General features: G+C 26.9%; 1 protein-coding gene and 1 pseudogene across 1 annotated transcript; both read right to left on the bottom strand.

Annotated features, from left to right (window-relative positions):
• Positions 1 to 329: 329 nt before the first annotated feature.
• On the bottom strand, positions 330 to 10,225 carry LOC137829427 (glycinol 4-dimethylallyltransferase-like). The gene is given in 12 exon segments (XM_068636228.1): positions 330 to 383; positions 737 to 841; positions 1,416 to 1,514; positions 1,603 to 1,674; positions 1,753 to 1,848; positions 2,373 to 2,474; positions 2,961 to 3,044; positions 3,630 to 3,673; positions 3,676 to 3,703; positions 3,819 to 3,902; positions 4,028 to 4,305; positions 10,201 to 10,225. Coding segments are annotated over 12 exon segments (1,071 nt in total).
• Positions 10,226 to 11,869: 1,644 nt separating this feature from the next.
• LOC137829426 (uncharacterized) lies at positions 11,870 to 24,622 on the bottom strand (annotated as a pseudogene).
• Positions 24,623 to 25,001: the final 379 nt, after the last annotated feature.

Below are 25,001 nucleotides of genomic sequence, written 5' to 3'. Positions count from 1 at the left end.
ATTATATGTATATTCGTATCCAATTCGTATCGGTGTCAGTATGATTATATGTGCTACATAGATAATTACTTGTCACTCATATTCTTAAAGAACTCATTTCATTAAACATAATCTTATCATAACATGTTGCTTCTATTTTCTTATTCCACTTATGAAAGATGTGTCTGTAGACATAAAGCTCTATATAGATACAGAAAATCTTAATGATACAAAACTCATCGTATATATAGGGAACACATATATCTGTAATTTTTATTACTTAAATAAACTTTTAGATGCGAAGGGTCTATGTTATTACGTGGCATGTGTTGCAAACGTTGTTTTAATCTTCAGTGACACCATCGTCTAATTAAAGGCAGGAGAAAGTATGCTCCTATCAACAACTGCAAAACAAATTATGATGTTCCACTTTGAATAATAACATAATTTAATACACAAATTTCGAAATAATATATAGATAAAGTGGCAATAGTTCATGTGCTGGTTTGTTCGAAGGTTTAAATTATATTAAATTTTTAACTAAGAGATTAAATTAGTTTAATATATGATTAATTACATATTTTTACATTTCAATTAAGAAATTTATGTAAAGGTTTGAATTTAATTTGGAAATTGGAAAAATAATAGAAATAAGCTAACATTGTTTCCGAAAACAGTTGAAAAATAATTAGATAACTGTTTCCTTTGAATTATAATCTGAATATTGAACTATGAAATGGTAAATAAAAAGAATTACCTTCCAGTTCAATGAGTAGAAGGATCTGGTGGAAGCTGGATTTGTCACATCTACATATTTGGTATGGTACCAGAGAATTGAAGCTAGAACAAAACTTCCCAGAATCTAAAACATAGCAAACATTAAACTTTTAAATAGTTTTCAAAAGTTTAAATAAGTTTATTTTCATTTTTAAGGATATGAAAAAAACAATAAATATATGCTCTGTCCTAAAATAATGCTTATTTTAAAGATAAATTTTTTCCCTTCACATCCACATTAAAAAGTTGGAATAATCGACGCAAAAAAGACATTCTAGAGAATTTTTTTTTGTCTAAATATAGATTTATGGCATATCATAAGCAAGCCATATTAAACATAATGGAGTTTGTTGGACTCTAAGAAACTTCGTATGCATAGACTGGTTGAAAAGAAAAATGAAACTATTTATTTTTAAAATAAAACAGAATATATATATATATATATATATATATATATATATATATATATATAAAACAAGTAAAAATCTGCTTAATTTATTAGAAAAAAAAATACTCAAATAAAACAGCGTATTATTTTAGAACAATTGTTTATCAAAATCAAACTCAATGTTGAGGAAAAAAAAACAAAAAAAATATGCATACCTAAAATCTCAACCTATATATATATATATATATATATATATAATAAAGATATATACCGTGACAATTTTAATCCAAAAGGGAAATGAAGATGTTGCTCCTGCCAAAAAGGCAACTCCAAATGCCATTTCATAAAGGAAAACACAAATCCAAAATACCTATATAAAATATTTAGAATGAGTCAAGTGTTACAGAAGAGAGCATAAGCATATCTGCCAAGATATATTGAATTTAATAAGAACATACTTTTTTCTGGCCTAAACGCATTGAGAAAGACTCAATGCCATGTTGTTTATCTCCTTCTATGTCAGGTATATCCTACATATAAATCCAGTTGAAGGTTTAACATTAATGGAACAAAAGCTTGATGTTAGAAAACAAATAAAGAGATTTTACCTTGGATAATGCTATACCAGCAGAGTAGAAAGCCATGAATAACATAGAAACAATCAGTGATCTTGGAAACACAACTGGCCTCTTCAACACAAACGTCTGAACATTTGTTACAGGAATTAGCAAATAAATAATATACCACTTTCAAGTTGTTATGTTACATTTATACAATGTATCATTTCCTAGGATGATTTGGAGAAAATGTATTCAAGTACATATTATATTACAAAGTGAACTTTAAGCCTAATTCAACCCCATAAAACTGGTTCAATGGAGTGAGGTTTGCACCCACTTATATACTATGAAAGGCTCTAATATCTAGTCAATGTGAGATCTCCAACAAGGCTCTTAGTTATTGAAATCATGATAGTTATAACTATTATAGATTATTTTCAATATATAAATATGTAAGTCAGTAATTCTTCTTTTTAACATCTTCATCATTTCTTCAACTTTCCCACTCATGCTTTAAATCAATCTCTGATTGGTGTATTGAAATGGTTGATTGTGGATCTAATGAAATTAAAGCAAAAATCTTGGGATGAAGGTTTGTTATATTCGTTCAAAAACATAAGCTAAGACATGGTTTTTCAAAAACTAAGGATGTAATTGAAGGAGAGAACCTGCATATGAAGGAAGTATGTAATTGGAAATATAATTGTCCAAGTAACAAATATGAATAATGCTGCAACCACCGGGTATTGCTTCCATCGTAAGAAAGGCGCCTGAAGAGTTTCAAAAGAGTGTTATCAAATGTAAATACAAATATTAAAATGAGCTTTTCTTATTACTGTGTTTTGTTAGAAAATATTCATATATGTTCATTTAGTAGCTTAATTAGTATCTGAATAATGAATTTCAAAAGAGTATGAGTTTTTTTACAAGACTTTTTATACCATTTAGCATAAAAGATATTTTTAAAATTGACAGTTTTCGATACTTAACGTTTGAGTTTGGATATGCAAGGTGGGGGAAATTTATAGTGATCAATGATTAAATGGTTAACCTATCTTATTTATCCATAAAAAACATTTCATAAGTAAGTATATCATGGACCAGAACTGCAACCACTGACCTTTTCATACTTATATACCTATCATCAAGTTAAGCCCAAAACCCTGTAAAAGAGAATAAAACAATAACTCTCCTTTGTCTCTGAACATCATCTTATAAAAAGTATTATTCTAGAAAGGGATGAATCAATATGGCACCAAAATTAGAGATGAGGCAACAATAAAGACACAATTTCTGAAGGATAATTTCCCAGATGCCAATGGAAGATATGGTTTGTTTATCTGCAATAAAACATGTAATTATAGATTAGTTATCAGAACCAATATCTACTTTCTCCAAAAGCTTTTTAAGCTATAAAAACCAGATTCAAAATTATAAAGGGATTACCTTTTTTACAAGAAATTATAAAGTGACTTCTTAAATATTCTCACCTTTTTTTTTGCTGAATAACATTAATAAACTGTAACAAAAATCCAACTATATTTTCTCTTATTTTAATGAATTCAGTTATATATAAATTAAATGTCAAACTACTGTAATGTCCATAAACTTAATTAATTAAAATTAGAAGAATAATTAGGTTTTTGGTAGACTTTTGGGGACGTACCCCCATTAAGAAAAGGTAGGAGTATGTTAGTAAGCCTCAATTATGAAAAGGAGTTTAGTAGCAAAAGTTATATAAATTGTTTAAATTGTTGTACGAGTGATGTTCTTGTAAACTTAGTCTTTATATGTTTCTGAATATTTAACTCTAGATAAATCTTATACCACAACAATGTTTTCATATTTTTTTATAGAGTATATATATATATAATAAAATAATTTATCAGTGATCTATTTTTTTTTATTTATAGTAAGTTTCATACCTTATCTATCTCAAAGTCCAACACTTGATTCACACCATTCACACCATTCACATAAACAAGTGAGGTAACAAAGCCTGAAACATTTAAAAAAAAAACAGTCATAAAAAGTGTATTATTGAGATTAAAGGGTAGTTTTCAATTGTCTACTTTTTTTTTTATATAAAAAAAACAATATATTTGAAGTCTCACCTGTAGCAAACCAATAAAAAATAATGAAGATATATCGGATAGTCTTTCTACTGCAATGAGGGACGCGGAAATTGTAGCAGAAAACTAGTAAAATGCGAATAAAGTTAATTTAAACCAAATAAGTATTGAATACAAATTTAAGGAATAATTCAGTATTTACCATAACTTTTTAATATTAATTATGAGAGTAATATAGAAGTTGTACTGACTTGACCATAAACTTTGTAAGGATACATAAATTGGTATAAAATAGTCAAGAAATTTTTGATCGAGTCCATAGTGTTTTCGAAGATGGAAGGTTGAGAGTCTGACTCTGAAGATGGTACACTGACAACTTTCACAACATATTTTGTATTGCTTTCTTTATATGTTTGTCCTCCTTCAATACTTTTAAAATGATGATTAAAAGATGATTGTTGAAATTTTAAAGGATTATATTGTATTTGAGCTTTTATTTTGTGTTGAGAAGCTTTTGATCCTCCAAGACCTAGCGTGTTTTTAAAGCTGTATTATAAATATTCATGCACAATAAAAATGTATTCCTATTTTAAAAGTATTGCTACTAAATCATGACAAGAGATGATGAATTGAAAAAATAATAACTTTGAAAATTTAAATAAAAGAAATCGTGGTAAAATAAAAGTCTATATTTTTCTTGGAGAAAACCTTAAGAAAACCTTCATATGGAAAATTTTGGTTTTAAAAGAGAGTCTAATTCAAGAGTCACTTAGAACACTACAAGAAAATCATGAAATAGAAATCAATTTTTAGAGGCCAAAATAATGTGTTGCAATAGTAACTAAATTAGATACCATTTTAGAAACTAAATAAAAAATTGGTTTCTAAATTTGCTTTTATTATTGTTAAATATTTTCTAAATTGGTATCTAATTAGCAACCAAGTTTTAACTATCAATTATTTAGTTTCTAAATTTGGTCTCTAAAACTTTGGTTACTAATTAGATATCAATTTAGAAACTATTTAACAATAATAGAAACTAATTTAGAAATTAATTTTTTTTAGTTTATAAAATTAGTGAAAATAAAAAAATGGATTAATGTAATGCATAATATTTATGATAACATCTTTAACTGATTTGAAAAACTTAATATTTGTTTGGGTAACTTCTCCATAATCTTAAAAGAAATAAAATAAAATAAGTTTATACGTAAGGTAATTTATAAAACTTATTTCATATTTCTTTTCTCTAATTCTGATTTTTAATTCATTTAAAAATTATGCAGATTTTTATTTCATCTTTCGCTTTTCTTTTCTTCTCTTTAAGTATTTGTAAAAAAAGAAAACTTATTCACATATGCTTTTCACAATTTTGAAAATATTTATTTTATCTATTAATAAAAAAAGACATTATATTTTATTAAAAAATGAATGAATTCTATTTTGGAAAAAAATAGCATGAGGGCCCAATTATCACTTCTATATATGCTTAGATGCTATTAAAGTCAAAGTCAAAGTAATTTAATATATAGTTAGATGCTATTAAATACAAAGTCAAAGTCAACTTTAACGGTAGATTTTTATTTTTATTTTCACATATATTGTCGGAAAGGTTTACTTTAATTTTGAAAGAAATTTTCTTTTGAGGACAACTAGAAAATTTAAGTGAAAATTAATTTTAGAATATGACTTTGACTTTGACTTAAAATTAATTCAAAATATTCCACTTACATAAATATATGTTAGAAAATTGTTATTTAATAAACCCTTAATATCCTAATGACAGTAAAGGTAACACTCATAAATGAATTATTGAATAAGTACTACTGTAATATTTAATGTTAACATCAAAATTATTATAGTAAATAGAAATTCTGTCAGAAATCTAGTTATCATCAAATATAAATAAGTCCAGTAAGTATTACATCCAATTAAAGACTGTTGTAAACTTTTTATGTTTCGGTCATCATGTGTTTTATAATTTTTATCCTTAACCATGAATCTTTTAAAATTTTAACTGAACATTAATAAAATCATTACTTTTAACTTGTTTATAAGATATACTTCAATAAATAAATTAAATGTATACTAAAATATTCATGATGATCCATTTCTTATAATTTGTATACTCAATTTTTAATTAAACATATTATAAATTATTATTATTATAATGAGATAAAACAGCACAATAATTTTAAAAAGTTGGATCAAAATGGTTAACATTTAATTATAAAAATATATTATAAATAGGATTAATCCAAGTGATTAAGTTTTTAGTAATGACTGTAATATAAACGGAGTTTCAATTTATAACGGAAATTTAAGCATAAACATGTATACACGTGCACATTATTAGAAATTATTAAATAAAAATTAATTTTAAAATAAAAATGAATTAATTATTATATTAATTAAATTAAATATTATTTTAAAGATTAAAAAATTATTGTAAATAGTTTCTTGGTATTTAATTAACTATTTCAAAATTTTAATTACTAATTATTTGAATTAAAACTTGATAACTAATTAAATATCAATTTATAAATTATTTATTAATATTAGAAATTAATTTAAATATTAATAATTTATTATTCTATTAACACATTTCACCAAATTGAGAAAAAAAAATGTGAAAGAGTGAGGAAATGAGAAATGTTAGGAGAAGATATAACATGTGCCATATCCATGAAAACTTGAAACTGTGGTCAGAGAGTACACTACACTCTGCAGAACAGAACTGGTAAGAACTTATAGATATCCCTGTAGAATGTAGAAGAGAAGAGAGGAATGAGAGATTTTATAGACAAAAGGATTCCGTGAAATTTGATTATTCTTACGCAGAGATCAAATTTGGTTGGCAGAGAGATTGATGCCCGACGCACATAGTTAACATTTTGTAGGTAAATCCTGGCAAAATAATCATACCAAGCATAACAGCCACATATAAGAAAAATCTAAAAGACTTTTCTAATAGGATTTAGTAGTTTAGATTTTAATAAATTAATAACGTAAATTGCATAGACTTTTATAATATATATCCAAAAGCTAAAATAGCCCGTTATAATGATAAATAAGATATTATAAGGTTAGTTAAACATTTCACTATTTTTTTATTAACAGAAAATAAAAAATAAATAGATATAGGAATGCTTCAACCCATATAAAAAATAAAATTAACTGCGTATTTTAACTTTAAAAACGAGAATACTTACATCAAAACATAAAGTCTAAATATATAAAAAGCAATACACTTATTCTAGGTCTAATTAAAGAAAAATGATTTAAATAAAAAGTCAACATAGGCTAGAATAATGAAAGATAAAACAAAGGCTAGACATATGTACAAAGAGAAACAACGGATAATTAAAAAAGAAAAAAAAAATTAATATTAGCTTCTTTCTAGAAACCTTGTATCCATATCATTTGTTACCCCCACAAGTTGATGACCAAATATTGTTGAGACCCAACCTGGAACAAATACTCTTAAAAGATTAAGGACTTAGACTTTAGAATAAATGTCACTAAGTTGCTTTGAGGTAGAAATAGGGAGTAAATGTATGAGACCCTTATTCAATTTTTCTCTAACAATGTGACAATTTATTTCTATGTGTTTCGTACGCTCCTAACAAACTGGATTTCTGCAATGTATCTTGTTGAGTTATTGTCACAGTATAAAAGAGATGGCTGCTCAAAAGAAACTTTGAAATTTTGAAAAAGATAAGTTAGCCATTGAATTTCACATGTAACCGTGGTCATTGTCCTATATTCAGCTTCACATGAACTCTTTTGATATTGTTCATTTCTTATTTAATTTCTTAGATATGAGGGAATTCCCAAGATACTCACTAAAGTCAGTTACTGGTTGTCTTGAATCACTATAGGTGCATCAACACTACCACAAAAGGCTTTTAAATGAGAAGTGTTGGAAGAGAAAAATAAACCAAGACGCTCCTTTAATATATCTGAGAATTCTAATTGCTGCATTATAGTGAGTAATTACAAGCTTAACAAGAAATTTTAAAAGTTCTTGCACAGTTATGTCAAATCAGTTATTATGTGAGATACATAAGTCTTCCAATCAATCTTCTTTATGTTTGGACATATATGAAAGAAACACTTCCCGTATAAGATAATTTTGCATGATTATCAATTGAAGTAATTGCAAGTTTGCAAGATAAAAGACATGCATTTGTTAACAATTTTCGTGCATATTTCCTTTGATTCATCATTAAACCTCTCTTACTTCTTGTTATTTCAAGATCAATAAAATATTTTAAATCCTCAAAATCCTTAATCTTGAAACACTTGTTATCTTTGGATATACAAAAAAACTAATAACACATACTCACTACCAACAATCATATCCATTAATTATAAGGACAATTAATCAACCTTTGGGTGATCCACAAATTCCTTAAAATAATGAATTTCAATTTACCCATAAATAAATAATTCAACATCCATTCTATTTGTAATTGAAATAAAATTCATCAATAATTTTGAATTAAATAAAACATAAAGATTTGATCACTTTGGTGATTACAAATCTATCATACAAATAATTCCATAAATAATATCATTAATTGAAATAAAATTCATCAATAATTTAGAATTAAATAAAACATTAAGATTTCATCACTTTGGTGATTACAAATCTATCATACAAATAATTCTATAAATAATATCATTAATTGAAATAAAATTCATCAGTAATTTAGAATTAAATAAAACATAAAGATTTGATCACTTTGGTGATTACAAATATTTCTTACAAAGAATTCAAAAAATAACATCATTCATATAAAATATATACAAATATATATTTATGCCCTTACTTTTTATTTATCATAATCTTTTCATCTTGTATTTAAAATAAGACAAAAATTCATGATTTATGATGTGATGGAAGACTTGAGATTTTTTCATTATTTTAATTTGAAATCAATTTATAATGCAATAGAAATACAGAGATAAATCCTAGAAATAATATCATTCATATAAAATATATATTTGTGTCCTTACTTTTTATTTATCATAATCTTTTCTTCTTGCATTTAAAATAAAACAAAAATTCATAATTTATGATTTGATTGAAGACTTGAGATTTTTTCATTATTTTAATTTGAAATCAATTCATAATGCAACATGAATGAAGGGATAACTTAAACCATCAAAATTATCCTAAAATGATATTATTTTCTTTACAATATTCGTAATTTTAAAATTAGGGTTCATAAAATTGGAAAAAACATCATTCATGGAAAATCATAAATTTGAGCAACTATGCTCTTATACCACATGTAAAAGTAGAAGCTTGCAATAATAAACAATAATATACATTATTATTTTAAGGATCTTAGAAACTTTGATTCTTACCCATCATATTTAATTATAATAGAGATAGACACCTACCTTTATCCATAAGAGTCTTTTGTGAGCAATTTCTTTAATATTTTTTTCTTAATATATCTTTTGGCAATTCTGTTTTTTGTTACACCTTTTATTGATAGCCAACAACCTTCTTTGCAAAACCTCATTTCTATTCTTTTCCAATCTTCATCAGATTAAGTTTTATAATATATATATATATATATATATATATATATAATTTCTCACATTAATCAATGAATCTTTCATTTTATTAAATTATATTCAAGTCCAAAGTCTAAAAATCTATTTTATGAGTCACATTATGAAATTAATTTACATAATTTTTGACAGTTAAATCCAATAAACTATTATAAAAAAAACTCTAAATAATTTTGATATGATGTAAAAAAATATTAACTTTAAGTTTAACTTAATTTTATACCACAAATTTAAGGTAATTGTTGCTGAAATGAATCAAAAGAAGTCAAATGAAAATACCAAATCCTGTTGCTGTTTATAGGATGTGGAACTGTAAAAGTTGTTGGCTATGATGCTCAAGTTGCAGAACAGTTCTCAGCAACTGTTTGGGCAGGATCGGGGCTTGCAACTGCAGAGCAGGAGTAGGGGAAAGGTTGGTGCAGGGACTGTGAGGTTGTTTGTGTAGTAGCAATTTGGCACAGATGTTGGCACTGAATAAGGAGGCGAATGGAAAAGAGAAGAAGGAATGGCTTGGAGTGATGGAAAGAATTTATGGAACACTAACTAGTTGCTGTGGACTTGAAATCTAACACAAGCCAATCAAGATCAAAAAATTGAAAGATTTTTGCAGTGGAGATTTTGGGAAGCTGCATTCATGTGTGCACAACTTCTTTGACAGCAGTAAACAGTGGCATCATTCTGTCTGCAGAAGAACTGTGTTGGAAATGCATAATGACCAATGTGCAGTTTATATATTTGAATAAATTGAAAAGAAAGAAATAGAGAGTATGTACTTTGGCTGATATATCAATTTTGTAAGGGTTGTGAGGGCTAAATTTGTGAAGCCTAGACTCACCTCTGTTATAGGTCCTACTAGCCATGGTTTTTAATCACTTCACAAACTGAGATCTGTTTATTTCTAATTGATATGTAATTTTTAATAAATAATTCATATTTTACACGATTTTATATGAATTACAATTTTAAGTTGAGTGTATTTATAAAATTACTCTTTGCAGCAGAGAAGAAACTCACCAATTACATGTCACTCATATTCTTAAAGAACTCATTGCATTAAACATAATCTTATCATAACATGTTGCCTCTATTTTCTTATTTCACTTATGAAAGATGTGTCTATACACATAAAACTCGACATAGAAACAGAAAATTTTAATGATACAAAACTCATCGTATATCTAGGGAACACATATATGTGTAATTTTTATTGTTTAAATAAATTTTAAATGCGAAGGGTCTATGTTACTCTGTGGCATGTGTTGCAAACGTTGTTTTAATCTTCAGTGACACCATCATCTAATTAAAGGCAGGAGAAAGTATGCTCCCATCAACAACTGCAAAAAAAAAACATCATAAACCACTTTGAATAATACATAATTTAGTACACAAATTTCGAAATCATAGATAAAGTGGAAATAGGTCATGTTGTTCTAAGCTTTTAATTATATTGAATTTTTAACTAAAAGCTGAAATTAGTTTAATATATGATTAATTACATCATTTTACATTTTAATTAAGAAATTTATATCAGGGTTTTGAATTTAATTTGGAAATTGGAAGACAATAGAAATTAACTAACCTTGTCTCCAAAAACAGTTGGAAAATTACTTAGATTACTGTTTCCTTTTTGTTTCCTTTGAGTTATATGTTGATTTTGGCTTAACCCAAGTTCCACATCGGTGGGTTCATTGTTTGTAAAGGAGGTTTGAGGGTTATATATTAACATCCTCTCCTTCACTGTGATATATCCCAATTTGTAATATCTTCTCTCATAATAATAAAAGTGAGTTGTTTTTGCTGTGCTCGGAGATTAGGCTAAACAGGCCGAACTCCGTTAACATTTTTCGGGTGTGTTTTTTCCTCTTTATCTCTTTTATTATGTGCATTCAGATGTGAAGGTAGGCATTATTTTGTCACTTTTGTTGATGATTTTTCCAGGAGAGTTTGGGTGTTTACTATGAAGAACAAAAATGATGTGCTTGAAATTTTCCTTAAGTGGAAAGCTCAAGTTGAAAACCAGACAGGAAGGAAGATTAAGGTTCTCCGAACAGAAAATGGAGGAGAATACAAGAGTGATCCGTTCCTGAAGGTATGCCAAGATTGTTGTGGCATAGTTCAGCACTTCACTGTTAGAAAAACACCACAGCAGAATGGGGTTTCAGAGCGTATGAATAAGACACTTGTGGAGAAAGTTCGTTGTATGTTGTCTAATGTTGAGTTAGGCAGAGAGTTTTGGGCTGAGGCTATGACATACGCTCAACATCTCGTCAATCGTTTGCCATCATCTGCTATAGATGGCAAAACCCCGTTAGAGGTATGGTCTGGAAAACCTGCAACTGATTATGATTCTTTGCATGTTTTTGGTTCTATTGCATATTATCATGTGATTGAATCAAAGTTGGATCCACGGGCAAAGAAGGCTCTTTTCATGGGCTTTAGTCCTGGAGTGAAGGGATACCGTTTGTGGTGTCTAGAGGCAAAGAAGACGATTATCAGCACGGATGTTACCTTTGATGAATTTTCCATGTTAAGGAAGGTAAATCCAGAAGGAGCTGATAGTACTTCACAACAGGTGGAGTGTGCCCGGAAGCAGGTGGAGTTTGAGCAGACAGTGGTGATTCCAACACGAAATACCACAAGTGACTCTCCTATGGCAGAAGAAGAGTCAGATGAGGAAGAGGTTCCTACCCAAGAATCTCAACAACAATCAGCGCCAATTGCAGTTAGAAGACAGAGACGAGATATTCAGAAGCCTGCTCGTTTCATGGATATGGTTGCCTATGCACTTCCAGTTGTTGATGACATTCCATCCACTTACCCAGAAGCCATTCTGAGTTCAGAGAGTGGTAATTGGGCGGGTGCGATGGAAGAGGAGATGCAGTCTTTGAAGAAGAACAAGACGTGGAAGTTGGCACAATTACCAAAAGGTAAGAAAGCAATTGGGTGCAAATGGGTATTTGCAAAGAAAGAAGAATTTTCTAATAAAGAAGATGTTCGCTACAATGCAAGGTGGTTACAAGGGCCAAGTTTGAACATTGTTTAGACTTGGTTAATATTTTGCACATTTGAAGTTGGCGCCCGGAGGCGCAAATTTGAAGCACTGCAAAGTTTGTTTTTGTTATGTTTTGAGAATATTTGTTTTAAGTGAGACTTGAAATTAAGCCAAGGTGGAGATTTGTTGATTTTGGCTTAACCCAAGTTCCACATCGGTGGGTTCATTGTTTGTAAAGGAGGTTTGAGGGTTATATATTAACATCCTCTCCTTCACTGTGATATATCCCAATTTGTAATATCTTCTCTCATAATAATAAAAGTGAGTTGTTTTTGCTGTGCTCGGAGATTAGGCTAAACAGGCCGAACTCAACAATTTTCGGGTGTGTTTTTTCCTCTTTATCTCTTTTATTATTTCGCTTTATTTATTCAATATTATTTGTCGGGTAGCTCTCTTAGGGTTCTGTTTTAGTGGGAAAATTACCCGTTTTTCCCAACATTATAATCTGAATATTGAACTATCAAATGGTAAATAAAAGAATTACCTTCCAGATGAATTTGTAGAAGGATCTAGTGGAAGCTGGATTTGTGACATCTACATATTTGGTCTGGTACCACAGAATTGAAGCAAGAACAAAACTTCCCAGACTCTAAAACATACCACACATTCAACTTTAAATAGTGTTCAAAAGTTTAAAATAAAGTATTTTTAAGATAAGCAATTTTTTAAATTCTTAGAGAAGTAGACAGAATTTACTTCGTAAAATAAAATAAAATAAATTATTTTTAAAATAAAACAGATTAGACATATATATAAACAAGTAAAAATCTGCTTAATTTATTAGAAAAAAAACAGAGGATTATTATAAAACAAATGTTTATCAAAATCAAACTCCATGTTGAGGAAAAAAAACAAAACAAAAATTATGCATACCTAAAATTCCAACTATATATACGTATAATAAAGATATATTACCGTGGCAATTTTAATCCAAACGGGAGATGAAGATGTTGCTCCTGCCAAAAAGGCAACTCCAAATGCCATTTCATAAAGGAAAACACAAATCCAAAATACCTATATAAAATATTTAGAATGAGTCAAGTATTACAGAAGAGAGCATAAGCATATCTGCCAAGATATATTGAAGTTAATAAGAAACATACTTTTTTCTGGCCTAAACGCATTGTGAAAGAATCAATGCCATGTTGTTTATCTCCTTCTATGTCAGGTATATCCTACATAAAAATCCAGTTGAAGGTTTAACATTAATGGAACAAAAGCTTGTTGTTGGAAAACAAATATATGTTCTGAGAAAATAAAGACATTACCTTGGCTAATGCTAAGCCAATAGAGTAGAGAGCATTGAATACCATGGAAACAATCAATGATCTTGTAAACACAACTGGCCTCTTGAACACAAACGTCTGAACATTTGTTACATAAATTAGCAAATAAATAATATACCACTTTCAAATGGTTAATTGTGGATGTAATGAAATTAAAGTACTGGGGATGAAGATTTGTTATTATTCGTTAAAAAACATAGCTAAGAGATGGTTGTTGAAAACTAAGGATGCATGATTAGTTAAAGGAGAGAACCTGCATATGGAGGAAGTATGTAATTGGAAATATGAATGTCCAACAAACAAATACGATTAATGCTGAAGCCACCGGATATTGCTTCCATCGTAAGAAAGGCGCCTGAAGATTTTCAAAACAGTCTTATCAAATATAAATATAAATATTAAAATTACTATTTCTTATATTTAAAAAAAATACATTTTTTAAAATAACAGTTTTCGATAATTAACGTTTGAGTTTGGATATATAAGATGGGAAAACATTTTTTTTATAAGAAAAAAACAAATAAATAAATATGAAGTATTTCTGTAATATAAAAAAGTCTTTATAAGAAACCTACACTCCTACTATCATCATACACAACAAAAACAGCATTGAAATCAAATAACGTAAAAGACGTAACTATTTTGTATATAGTGAATGATCAAATGGTCAACCTATCTTATTTATCCATAAATAATATTTCATAAGCAAGTATATAAAGACAACAACTACAAACCAATGACCTTTTCATACTTATATATCTTAAAACATATTTTAAGGGGAAAAATGCAATTAAAAAGAACTTACATTGACAGAATAGCCGGTCCATAATATAAAGTTCAACAAGATGTTTGAAATCAATGCCGGAGAACCTATCATCAAGTGAAACCCTAAAGACTGTAAAAGAGAATAAAACAATTACTCTGTGAATCTCCTCTTAAAAGGTATTATTAAAGAAAGGGATGAATCTATATGGCACCAAAATTGCAGATGAGGCAACAATAAAGACACCGTTTCTAAAGGATAATTTCCCAGATGCCAATGGAAGATATGGTTTGTTTATCTGCAATAAAACATGTAATTATATATTAGTTATAAGAACCAATATCTACTTTCTCCATAACCTTTCTAAACTATAAAAACCACATTCAAAATTATAAAGGGATTACTTTTTTTTTTTTACAATAAACTATAAAGTGACATCTTAAATATTCTCACCTTTTTTTGGTTGAAGTACATTAATAAACTATAACAAAAATCCATTTATATTTTATCTTGTTTTAATTAATTCAGTTATATATAAAATAAATGTCAAACTACTGTAATGTCCATAAACTTAATTAATTAAAATAAGAAGAATAGTTAGGTTTTTGGTAAATTTTTTGTGACGTACCCCCGTTAAGAAAAGGATAAGAGTACGTTAGTTAGCCTCAGTTATGAAAAGGAGTCTGGTAGCAAAAGTTATATAAATTGTTCAAATTGTTGTACGAGTGATGTTCTTGTGTAAACTTAGTCCAGATAAATCTTATACCATAACAATGTTTTCATCATTTTTTTATGGAATATATATAGTAAAAAAAAAATTATCAGTATCTAATTTTTTTATATTTATAATAAGTTTCATACCTTATCTATCTCAAAGTCAAACACTTGATTCACACCATTAACATAAAAAATCATAAACAAGTGAGGTAGCAAAGCCTGAAACATTAAAAAAAAAGTCATAAATAATGTATTATTAAGATTAAAGGGTAACTTTGAGTCTGTTTCAATCTCAAATTCGAGAGATAGCATTATTAGGGTCCATCACCGCATTCAAGGTATTATTCGTTTTGGAGATTAGTGTTCCATCACGGTTTTATCCTTAAAAGACGTCATTTGTGGGAATCGTAAACTCTTTTCCTTAGCCTTCGACAGGGGGGCTTATTCCGGTTCGAACAATATAGTCTTATATCGCTTAGGAGTCGAGGTCAAGGGTAGTTTAAATACATCTTCCTCCCTCAACCCTCCAAAGTGCCTTTTAAGAATAAAATCGATATGTAACACTGACCTTCAAATTGAACAATATCTCGAATACAGTTATTGATTCTATCTCTCAAACTTGAGATCGAAAAATCTACTTTAAAAAAAAACAATATATTTGAAGTCTCACCTGTAGCAAACCAATAAAAAATAATGGAGATATATCTGAGAGTCTTTCTACTGCAATGAGAGACGCAGAAATTGTAGTGCAAAACTAGTAAAATACAGATGAAGTTAATTTAAAACAACAGGCTATTATATATTAACTAAATAAGTATTGAATATAAAGGAACAAAATTCACTATTGACCATAACTTTTGAATATTAATTATGAGAATAATAAAAAAAGTTTTACTTACTTGACCATACATTGCATAGGGTTAAATAAATTGGTACAAAACAGTCAAGAAATTTTTGACAGAGTCCACACTATTTTTGAAGTTGAAACGTTGAGATTCTGACTCAGGAGAAGGTAGAGTGACAGCTTTCACAATATATTTTGTCTTGTTTTCTTCATTTGTTGATCTTCCTTCGATGCTATTGTAATAATGATTAAAGGTTGATTGCTGAAACCTCAAATAATTATATTGTATTTGAGCTTTTATTTTGTGTTGAGAAACTTCGGATCCTCGACAACCTAATGTGCCAATTGTGTTTGAAGTTGTATTATAATGTCCATGACAAAAAAAAAAAGTATATTCCTACTTTAAAACTATTGCTACAAAATCACAAGACGATGATTGAGAGAATAATAACTTTGAGAATTTGTTATTCTATTAACACATTTCAGCTAATTGATGAAGAAAAAGATGTGAAAGAGTGAGAAAGGGAGAAAGGTAATAAAATAAAGAAATAAAGGTTAGTGAAAGGAAATAGGGAATAAGTGATGAGACATACTTGCATAGTAAATACTATTGCTGGAGAGTTTCCTGCTCCAAAAATTTGCACCTACAATTACCATGTTTCCACATATTTCTCATCAAATAATTTTGCAATGAAAAATTGACCAAATTAGACCACAGTGAGTATAGATACCACTTATAACTGAAGAGACGTTTGGAGAAGATATAACATGTGCCCTATCCATGGTAACAGTGCACACACTTCACTCTATAGAATAGGCAAGAATTTCTAAATACCCCTGTAGCATGTAGAAGAGAAGAGAGGAATGGGAGATTTTATAGAAAAAAAAACTCTTTGAGATTTTATTATTCTTGAGAGATCAAATTTAATTGAAGATACAAATTCATACGCCACGAACATAGTCAACATTTAATAGTTTAGGTTTTAATAAAATATTATAATGTAAACATTTAAAATGTCTGGTAAGACATTGTCAATTGCGTAGATTTTTATAATATATATTATAAGCTAAAAGAGCCCATCAATGTAAATAAGATCCTACAAGGTTCGAACAAAGAGAAAAAGTTAAAACAAATTTTTTAATCATTTAATACTTGTATGTAAGAAAATAATTAAATAATAATTAATGTTAAATATAAAAATAATTAATTATTATATTAACTAAATTAAATATATTTTATAACTCAAAAAATTATTGATATATAAAGTAACTTTTATTATTAAATAAAAATTTATAAAGTATAATAAAATAAAAATTTATAAAATAATTTGTAAATTTATATCTAATAATTAATTATCAAAGTTTAGTTACAAATTATTTTATATTTTAAATTAGTCTTTAAGAATTATTTAAAAACTAATTAAAAATATAAAATGTTAATAGTTAAAACTTTAATATAATTAATTTAAATATAAATTTAAAAATTATTTTATAAATTTTTTTAAATAATAAAAATCATTTTAATTATTAATAATATTTTATTTTTTATAATAATATCTAATTTAGTTAATATGATGAGTAATTATTTTTTATTTTTAAATTTAATGACATTATAAATAACTTTCTTATTTTTAAGTAAGGGTATCAAAATATATTTAGTCTTCCTGTACTGTAAAGTTAATATATTATAGTTATTATTAAAATTATTAAATTAGACTTTATTTTTAGATGTAAACAATATAGATGAAGTTTTGTCCTTCATGACGCTTGAGAGAAATATTAGGAAAAATGACACACGGTTAATTTGAAAAACAATTCTTAGACTAATGTTTTCATTTTGGAGTATAATCATTCAAGATATTGGTGTACGTGATGTGTGTGTTTTAATTGGTTTTGACTAATTTTAATTTAATTATTAATATATAATGTAATTGCATTCTTTAGGATTTTAAGAAACTATTTATATAAATTGTGATCATTAGAATTTTATAGTTTGAAATATATCATTGAAACAGATAAAGGAACATCAAAGCTAGCCTCTTCCTTATTCTTGCAAAAACAGATAGCATGACGATTCTAATAGTCCATGTTTTATAAGTGACACTTTTTCCGTAGAAGATAATTTTTTACATTATTGTAGTGAATAAGAAAATTATTAAAAAATCACGTAATATTTTTAATTTAAACTTTAGCATACATTTTTCATACTTATTTTTTTAATTTTTTTAAAATTATTGATTAAATAATTTTTTATTTTTTTACATACATGTAGTTTAAAAAATTACTAATTATTTAAAAGGTAGCAACTCAATAAAAAATTGATGTGATATAATTTTTTGAAAAAATAAGTAAGTAAAATTGTTTAAAAAAAATCTTTATTGAATTTTTTTTATCCCAATAATACCAACCAACTTGTGCGAATATATAAATTTTAAATATAATTTAATTTTATAAAATTAGTTTAAATATAATTTAACTTTATAAAATTAGTTTATAAGATAAAAATTTTGTGTGTATATTTATAAAATTACTCTTTGGAGCCGAGAAGAAACTCTTGTCACTCAAATTCTTAAAGAACTCATTTCATTAAACATATAATCTTATCATAACATAACATAACATGTTGCTTCTATTTTCTTATTCCATTTATGAAAGACATGTCTGTAGACATAAAACTCGACATAGATACAGAAAATTTTAATCATACAAAACTCATCGTATATCTAGGGAACACGTGTAATTTTTATTGTTTAAATAAATTTTAGATGCGAACTATGTCATTCTGTAGCATGTGTTTGCAATCGTTGTTTTAGTCTTCATGTGACAACCATCATCTAATTAAAGGCAGGAGAAAGTATGCTGATATCAACAACTGCAGAAAAAAACATCATAAATTATGGTGTTCCACTTTGAATAATAACATAATTTAGTACACAAATTTCGAAATAATATATAGATAAAGTGGCAGTAGTTCATCTCCTGGTTTGTTCTAAGCTTTAAATTATATTGAGTTTTTAACTAAAAGATGAAATTAGTTTAATATATAATTAATTACATCATTTTACATTTCAATTAAGAAATTTATATCAGGGTTTGAATTTAAGTTGAAAATTGGAAGACAATAGAAATCAACTAACCTTGTTTCCGAAAAGAGTTGGAAAATTAATTTATATAACTATTTTCTTTGAATTATAATGTGGATATTGAAGTATAAAATGGTAAATAAAAGAATTACCTTCCAGTTCAATGAATAGAAGGATCTAGTGGAAGCTGGATTTGTGACATCTACATATTTGGTCTGGTACCACAGAACTGAAGCAAGAGCAAAACTTCCCACACTCTAAAACATAGCACACATTCAACTTTTAAATAGTGTCTCATTTTTAAGGATATCTGAAAAACAATAAACCTATGCTCTGTCCTAAAATAATGCTTATTTAAAGATCATTTTTTCCATTTCACATCGACATTAACAAGTTGGAATAATCTACACAATAAAAACAACTTTTCCAGAGAAATGTTTCTTTATTTAAAGATATATTACCGTGACAATTTTAATCCAAAGGGGAGATGAAGATGTTGCTCCTGCCAAAAAGGCAACTCCAAATGCCATTTCATAAAGGAAAACACAAATCCAAAATACCTATATAAAATATTTAGAATGAGTCAAGTGCTACAGAAGAGAGCATAAGCATATCTGCCAATATATATTGAATTTCATCAGAAACATACTTTTTTCTGGCCTAAACGCATTGTGAAAGAATCAATGCCATGTTGTTTATCTCCTTCTATGTCAGGTATATCCTACATAAAAATCCAGTTGAAGGTTTAACATTAATGGAACAAAAGCTTGATGTTGGAAAACAAATATATGTCCTGAGAAAATAAAGACATTACCTTGGCTAATGCTAAACCAGTAGAGTAGAAAGCCAGGAATAACAAGGAAACAATCAATGATCTTGTAAACACAACTGGCCTCTTGAACACAAACGTCTGAACATTTGTTACATCAATTAGCAAATAAATAATATACCAATTTCAAGTTATGTTACATTTATATAATATAGCATATTTCCTAGGATGATTTGGAGAAACATATTTAACCCTTCTTTTAACAACTTCATAATTTCTTCAACTTTTTCACTCATCCTTTTAAATCCATTTTTGATTGGTGAATTCAAATTGTTGACTGTGGATCTAATGAAATTTAAAGCAAAAATCTTGGGATGAAGATTTGTTATTATTCGTTCAAAAACATAAGCTAAAACATGGTTATTCAAAACTAAGGATGTATAAAAGGCAGGAATAGTTGTAGGAGAGAACCTGTATATGAAGGAAGTTTGTAATTGGAAATATAATTGCCCAAGTAGCAAATGTGAATAATGCAGAAACCACCGGATATTGCTTCCATCGTAAGAAAGGCGCCTGAAGAGTTTCAAAACAGTTTTATCAAATATAAATATTAAAATGAGCCTTTCTTATTAGTGAGTTTGTTAGAAAATATTCATATATATGTTCATTTAGTAGCTTAATTTGTATCTGAATAATGAATTTAAAAAAGAAAATGAATTTTTTTATTTACACGATTTAGCATAAAATATCTTATATTTCAAAAAATATATTTTTTAAAATGACAGTTTTCGATAATTAACGTTTGAGTTTGGATATACAAGGTGGGGGAAACTTATAGTGAATGATTAAGTGGTCAACCTATCTTATTTATCCATAAATAATATTTCATAAGCAAGTATATAAAGACAACAACTACAACCAATAACCTTTTCATACTTATATATCTTAAAACATATTTTAAGGGGAAAAATGCAATTGAAAAGAACTTACATTCACAGAATAGCCTGTCCAAAATATAAAGTTCAACAAAATGTTTGAAATCAAAGCCGGAGAACCTATCATCAAGTTAAGCCCAAAACACTGTAAAAGAGAATAAAACAGTAACTCTTCCTTGTCTCTGAACATCGTCTTAAAAAAGTATTATTAAAGAAAGGGATGAATCAATATGGCACCATAATTGCAGATGAGGCAACAATAATGGCACAGTTTCTAAAGGATAATTTCCCAGATGCCAATGGAAGATATGGTTTGTTTATCTGCAATAAAACATGTAATTATAGATTAGTTATTATAAGAACCAATATCTACTTTCTCCAAAAGCTTTCTAAACTATAAAAAAACAGATTCAAAATTATAAAGGGATTGCTTTTTTACAAGAAATTATAAAGTGGCTTCTTAAATATTCTTATTTTTTTAAATATTCTTATTAAGAAGTGGACTTTAAGCCTAACTCAACCCCATGAAACCGGCTCAATGGGGTGAGGTTTGCACCCACTTATATACTATGAAAGACTCTAATCTCTAATCGACGTGAATCTCCAACAATTCTCACCTTTTTTTTGGTTGAAATACATTAATAAACTGTAACAAAAATCCAACTATATTTTCTCTTATTTTAATTAATTCAGTTATATATAAAATAAATGTCAAACTAATTGTAATGTCCATAAACTTAATTAATTAAAATAAGAAGAATAGTTAGTGTTTTGGTCAACATTTTTGGTGACGTACTCCTATTAAGAAATGGGTAGGAGTATGTTAGTAAACTTCAATTATTTGTTTTGTAGCAAAAATTACATAAATTGTTCAAATTATTGTACGAGTGATGTTCTTGTGTAAACTTAGTCTTTATATGTTTCTGAATATTTGACTTCAGATAAATCCTATTAGTCAATTTCATCATATTTTCATGGAATATATATAAAATAAGCAAATAAAAAAATAATTTATAGTAAGTTTCATACCTTATCTATTTCAAAGTCAAACACTTGATTCACACCATTCACATAAACAGCCATAAACAAGTGAGGTATCAAAGCCTGTCACATTAAAAAAAAGTCATAAAAAATGTATTATTGAGATTAAAGGGTAGTTTTGAATTGGAATCTCACCTGTAGCAAACCAATAAAAAATAATGGAGATATATCTGATAGTCTTTCTACTGCAATGAGACACGCAGAAATTGCAGCGGAAAACTAGTAAAATACAAAAAAAAATTAATTTAAAACAATGGACTATTATATTAATCAAATAAGTATTGAATACAAAATAACATAATTAAGTATTTACCATAACTTTTGAATATTAATTAAGAGAGTAATAGAAAAGTTTTACTTACTTGACCAAACACTGCGTAAGGGTAAATAAATTGGTACAAAATGGTTAAGAAATTTTTGACAGAGTCCACACTGGTTTTAGAAATAGAAGGTTGAGATTCTGATTCAGAAGATGGTACACCGAGAGCTTTTACAACATATTTTGTATTGTTTTCTTCATATGTTCGTCCTCCTTCAATGCTTTTGTAATGATAATTAAAAGGTAACTGCTGAAACCTCAAAGGATTATATTGTATTTGAGCTTTTATTTTGTGTTGAGAAGTTTTTGATCCTCGAGAACCTAATTACAAAGTATTTGAAGTTGTATTAGAGTGTCCATGCACAACAATAGTATATTCCTATTTTAAAGTTGTTGCTACTAAATCATGATAAGATGATGAATTGAGAGAATAATTACTTTGAAAATTTAAAAATAAGAGAATTAGTGGTAAAATAAAAGTCTATATTTTTCTTAGAGAAAACCTTAAGAAAACTTGATATGAAAAATATTTGATTTTAAAAGAGAGTAGAATTCAAGTCACTTATAAATAAAAAATGCATTAATGTGTATAATATTTATGATAACATCTTTAACTGATTTGAAAAACTTAATATTTGTTTGGGTAACTTCTCCATAATCTTAAAAGAAATAAAATAAGACAAGTTTATATGTAAGGTAATTTATAAAATTTATTTCATATTTTTTTCTCTAATACTGATTTTTAATTCATTTAAAAATTATGCAGATTTTTTTCTCTCTTAAGTATTTGTAAAAAAGAAAACTTATCCACATATGCCTTTCACATATTTGAAAATATTTATTTTTATCTATTAATAGAAAAAGACATTATATTTTATTAAAAAAAGGAATGAATTCATTCTATTTTGAAGAAAAAAAATAACATCAGGATTCAATTATCACTTCTATATATTGGTTAGATCATATTAAAGTCAAAGTCAAAATCAATTTAATATATGGTTAGATGCTATTAAAGGATAAGTCAAAGTCAATTTAACGTAGTTTTTTTTTCTTCTTTTCACATATATTGTCGGAAAGGTTGAGTTTACTTTTGAAACAAATTTTCTTTTGAGGACAACTAGAAAATTTAAGTGAAAAATAATTTTAAAATATGACTTTGATTTTGAAAGGATTCTTTTTTTCCAATTAAGAAAAAAATTCCACTTTCATAAATCTATGTTAGAAATTGTTTATTTATAAACCCTTAATAGTGCAATGACAGTAAAGGTAACACTCATAAATAACTTTGAAACACTCATAAATGAATTATTGAATAAGTAGTACTGTAATATTTAATGTTAATATCAAAACTCTGTCAGAAATATAGTAAATAGAAATTCTTTCAGAAATCTAGTTATCATCAGATATAAATAAGTCCACTATTATTACATCCAATTAAAGACTGTTGTAAAGTTTCGGTCATCATGTGTTTTATAATTTTATTATCCTTAACCATGAATCTTTTAAAATTTAACTAAATATTTATAAAATCAATACTTTTAATTATTGTTTCATAAGATATACTTCGATAAATAAATTACATGTATACTAAAATATTTATGATGATCTATTTCTTATAATTTGTATACTCAATTTTTAATTAAAAATATTATAAATTATTATTATTATTATTATTATTATTATTATTATTATTATTATAATGAAATAAAACAGCACAGACTAATTTTAAAAAGTTGGATGAAAATGGTTAATATTTAATTATAAAAATATATTATAAATAGGATTAATCCGAGTAATTAAATTTTTAGTAACGACTGTAAAAAAACGGAGTTTCAATTTATAACGCAAAATTTAAGCCTTTCTATATACATTATTAAAAAATCTTAATTTTAAAAATAAAAATAATTAATTTTTATATATGATTAAATTAAATATTATTTTAAAAATTAAAAAATTGTAATAAATATTTTTTAAATTCATATTGAATTAACTACCTCAAAATTTTAACTATCAATTATTTAAATTTTAATATTAATAATTAAAACTTGATAGTTTATTATTTTATTAACACAATTTACCTAATTGATGAAAAAAAAAGATGTGAAAGAGTGAGAAATTGAGAAAGGTAGTGAAATAAAGAAATAAAGGTTAATGAAAGAAATAAGAGATAAGTGATGAGACATACTTGCATAGTAAATATTCTTGGTGGAGAGTTTCCTGCTACAAAAATTTGCACCTACAAACCATGTTTCCAATTTCCAATATTACTCACTAAATAATTTTGCAATGAAAATGTATCAAATTAGAACATAGAGAATATAATTACCACTTATGAATGAAGAGACGTTAGGAGAAGATATAACATATGCCTTATCCATGGTAACTGAGAACACAGAGTACACACTACCCTCTAAGAACAGAACAGGCAAGAACTTCTAAATGCCCCTGTAGAATGTAGAATGTAGAAGAGAAGAGAGGAATGGGAGATTTTATAGCCAAAAAAACTCCATGAATTTTGATTATTCTTAAGGAGAGATAAAATTTGAATGCAGAGAATTTGATACTGGATGCACATTGTCAACATTTTGCAGGAAAAATCCTTGGAAAATAATCAAATCAAACCTAACGGCCACGTATAAGAAATATCTAAAAGACTTTTCTAACAATATTTAGTAGTTTAGATTTTAATAAATTAAAAAAGTAAAAATTTAAACGGTTTGGAAAGACTTTTTAAATTACATAGATTTTTATAATATATATTCAAAGCTAAAAGATATAAGGTTATAAACATTTCCCTATTTTTTTATCAGAAAAAAAAAGTAGATAG

The sequence above is a fragment of the Phaseolus vulgaris genome, chromosome 7 (genome assembly GCF_000499845.2).
Source record: "Phaseolus vulgaris cultivar G19833 chromosome 7, P. vulgaris v2.0, whole genome shotgun sequence".
NCBI classification, from domain to species: Eukaryota; Viridiplantae; Streptophyta; class Magnoliopsida; order Fabales; family Fabaceae; genus Phaseolus; species Phaseolus vulgaris.
The sequence above is the reverse complement of the archived record's forward strand: the minus strand, read 5'-3'. Positions and strand labels throughout refer to the sequence as shown.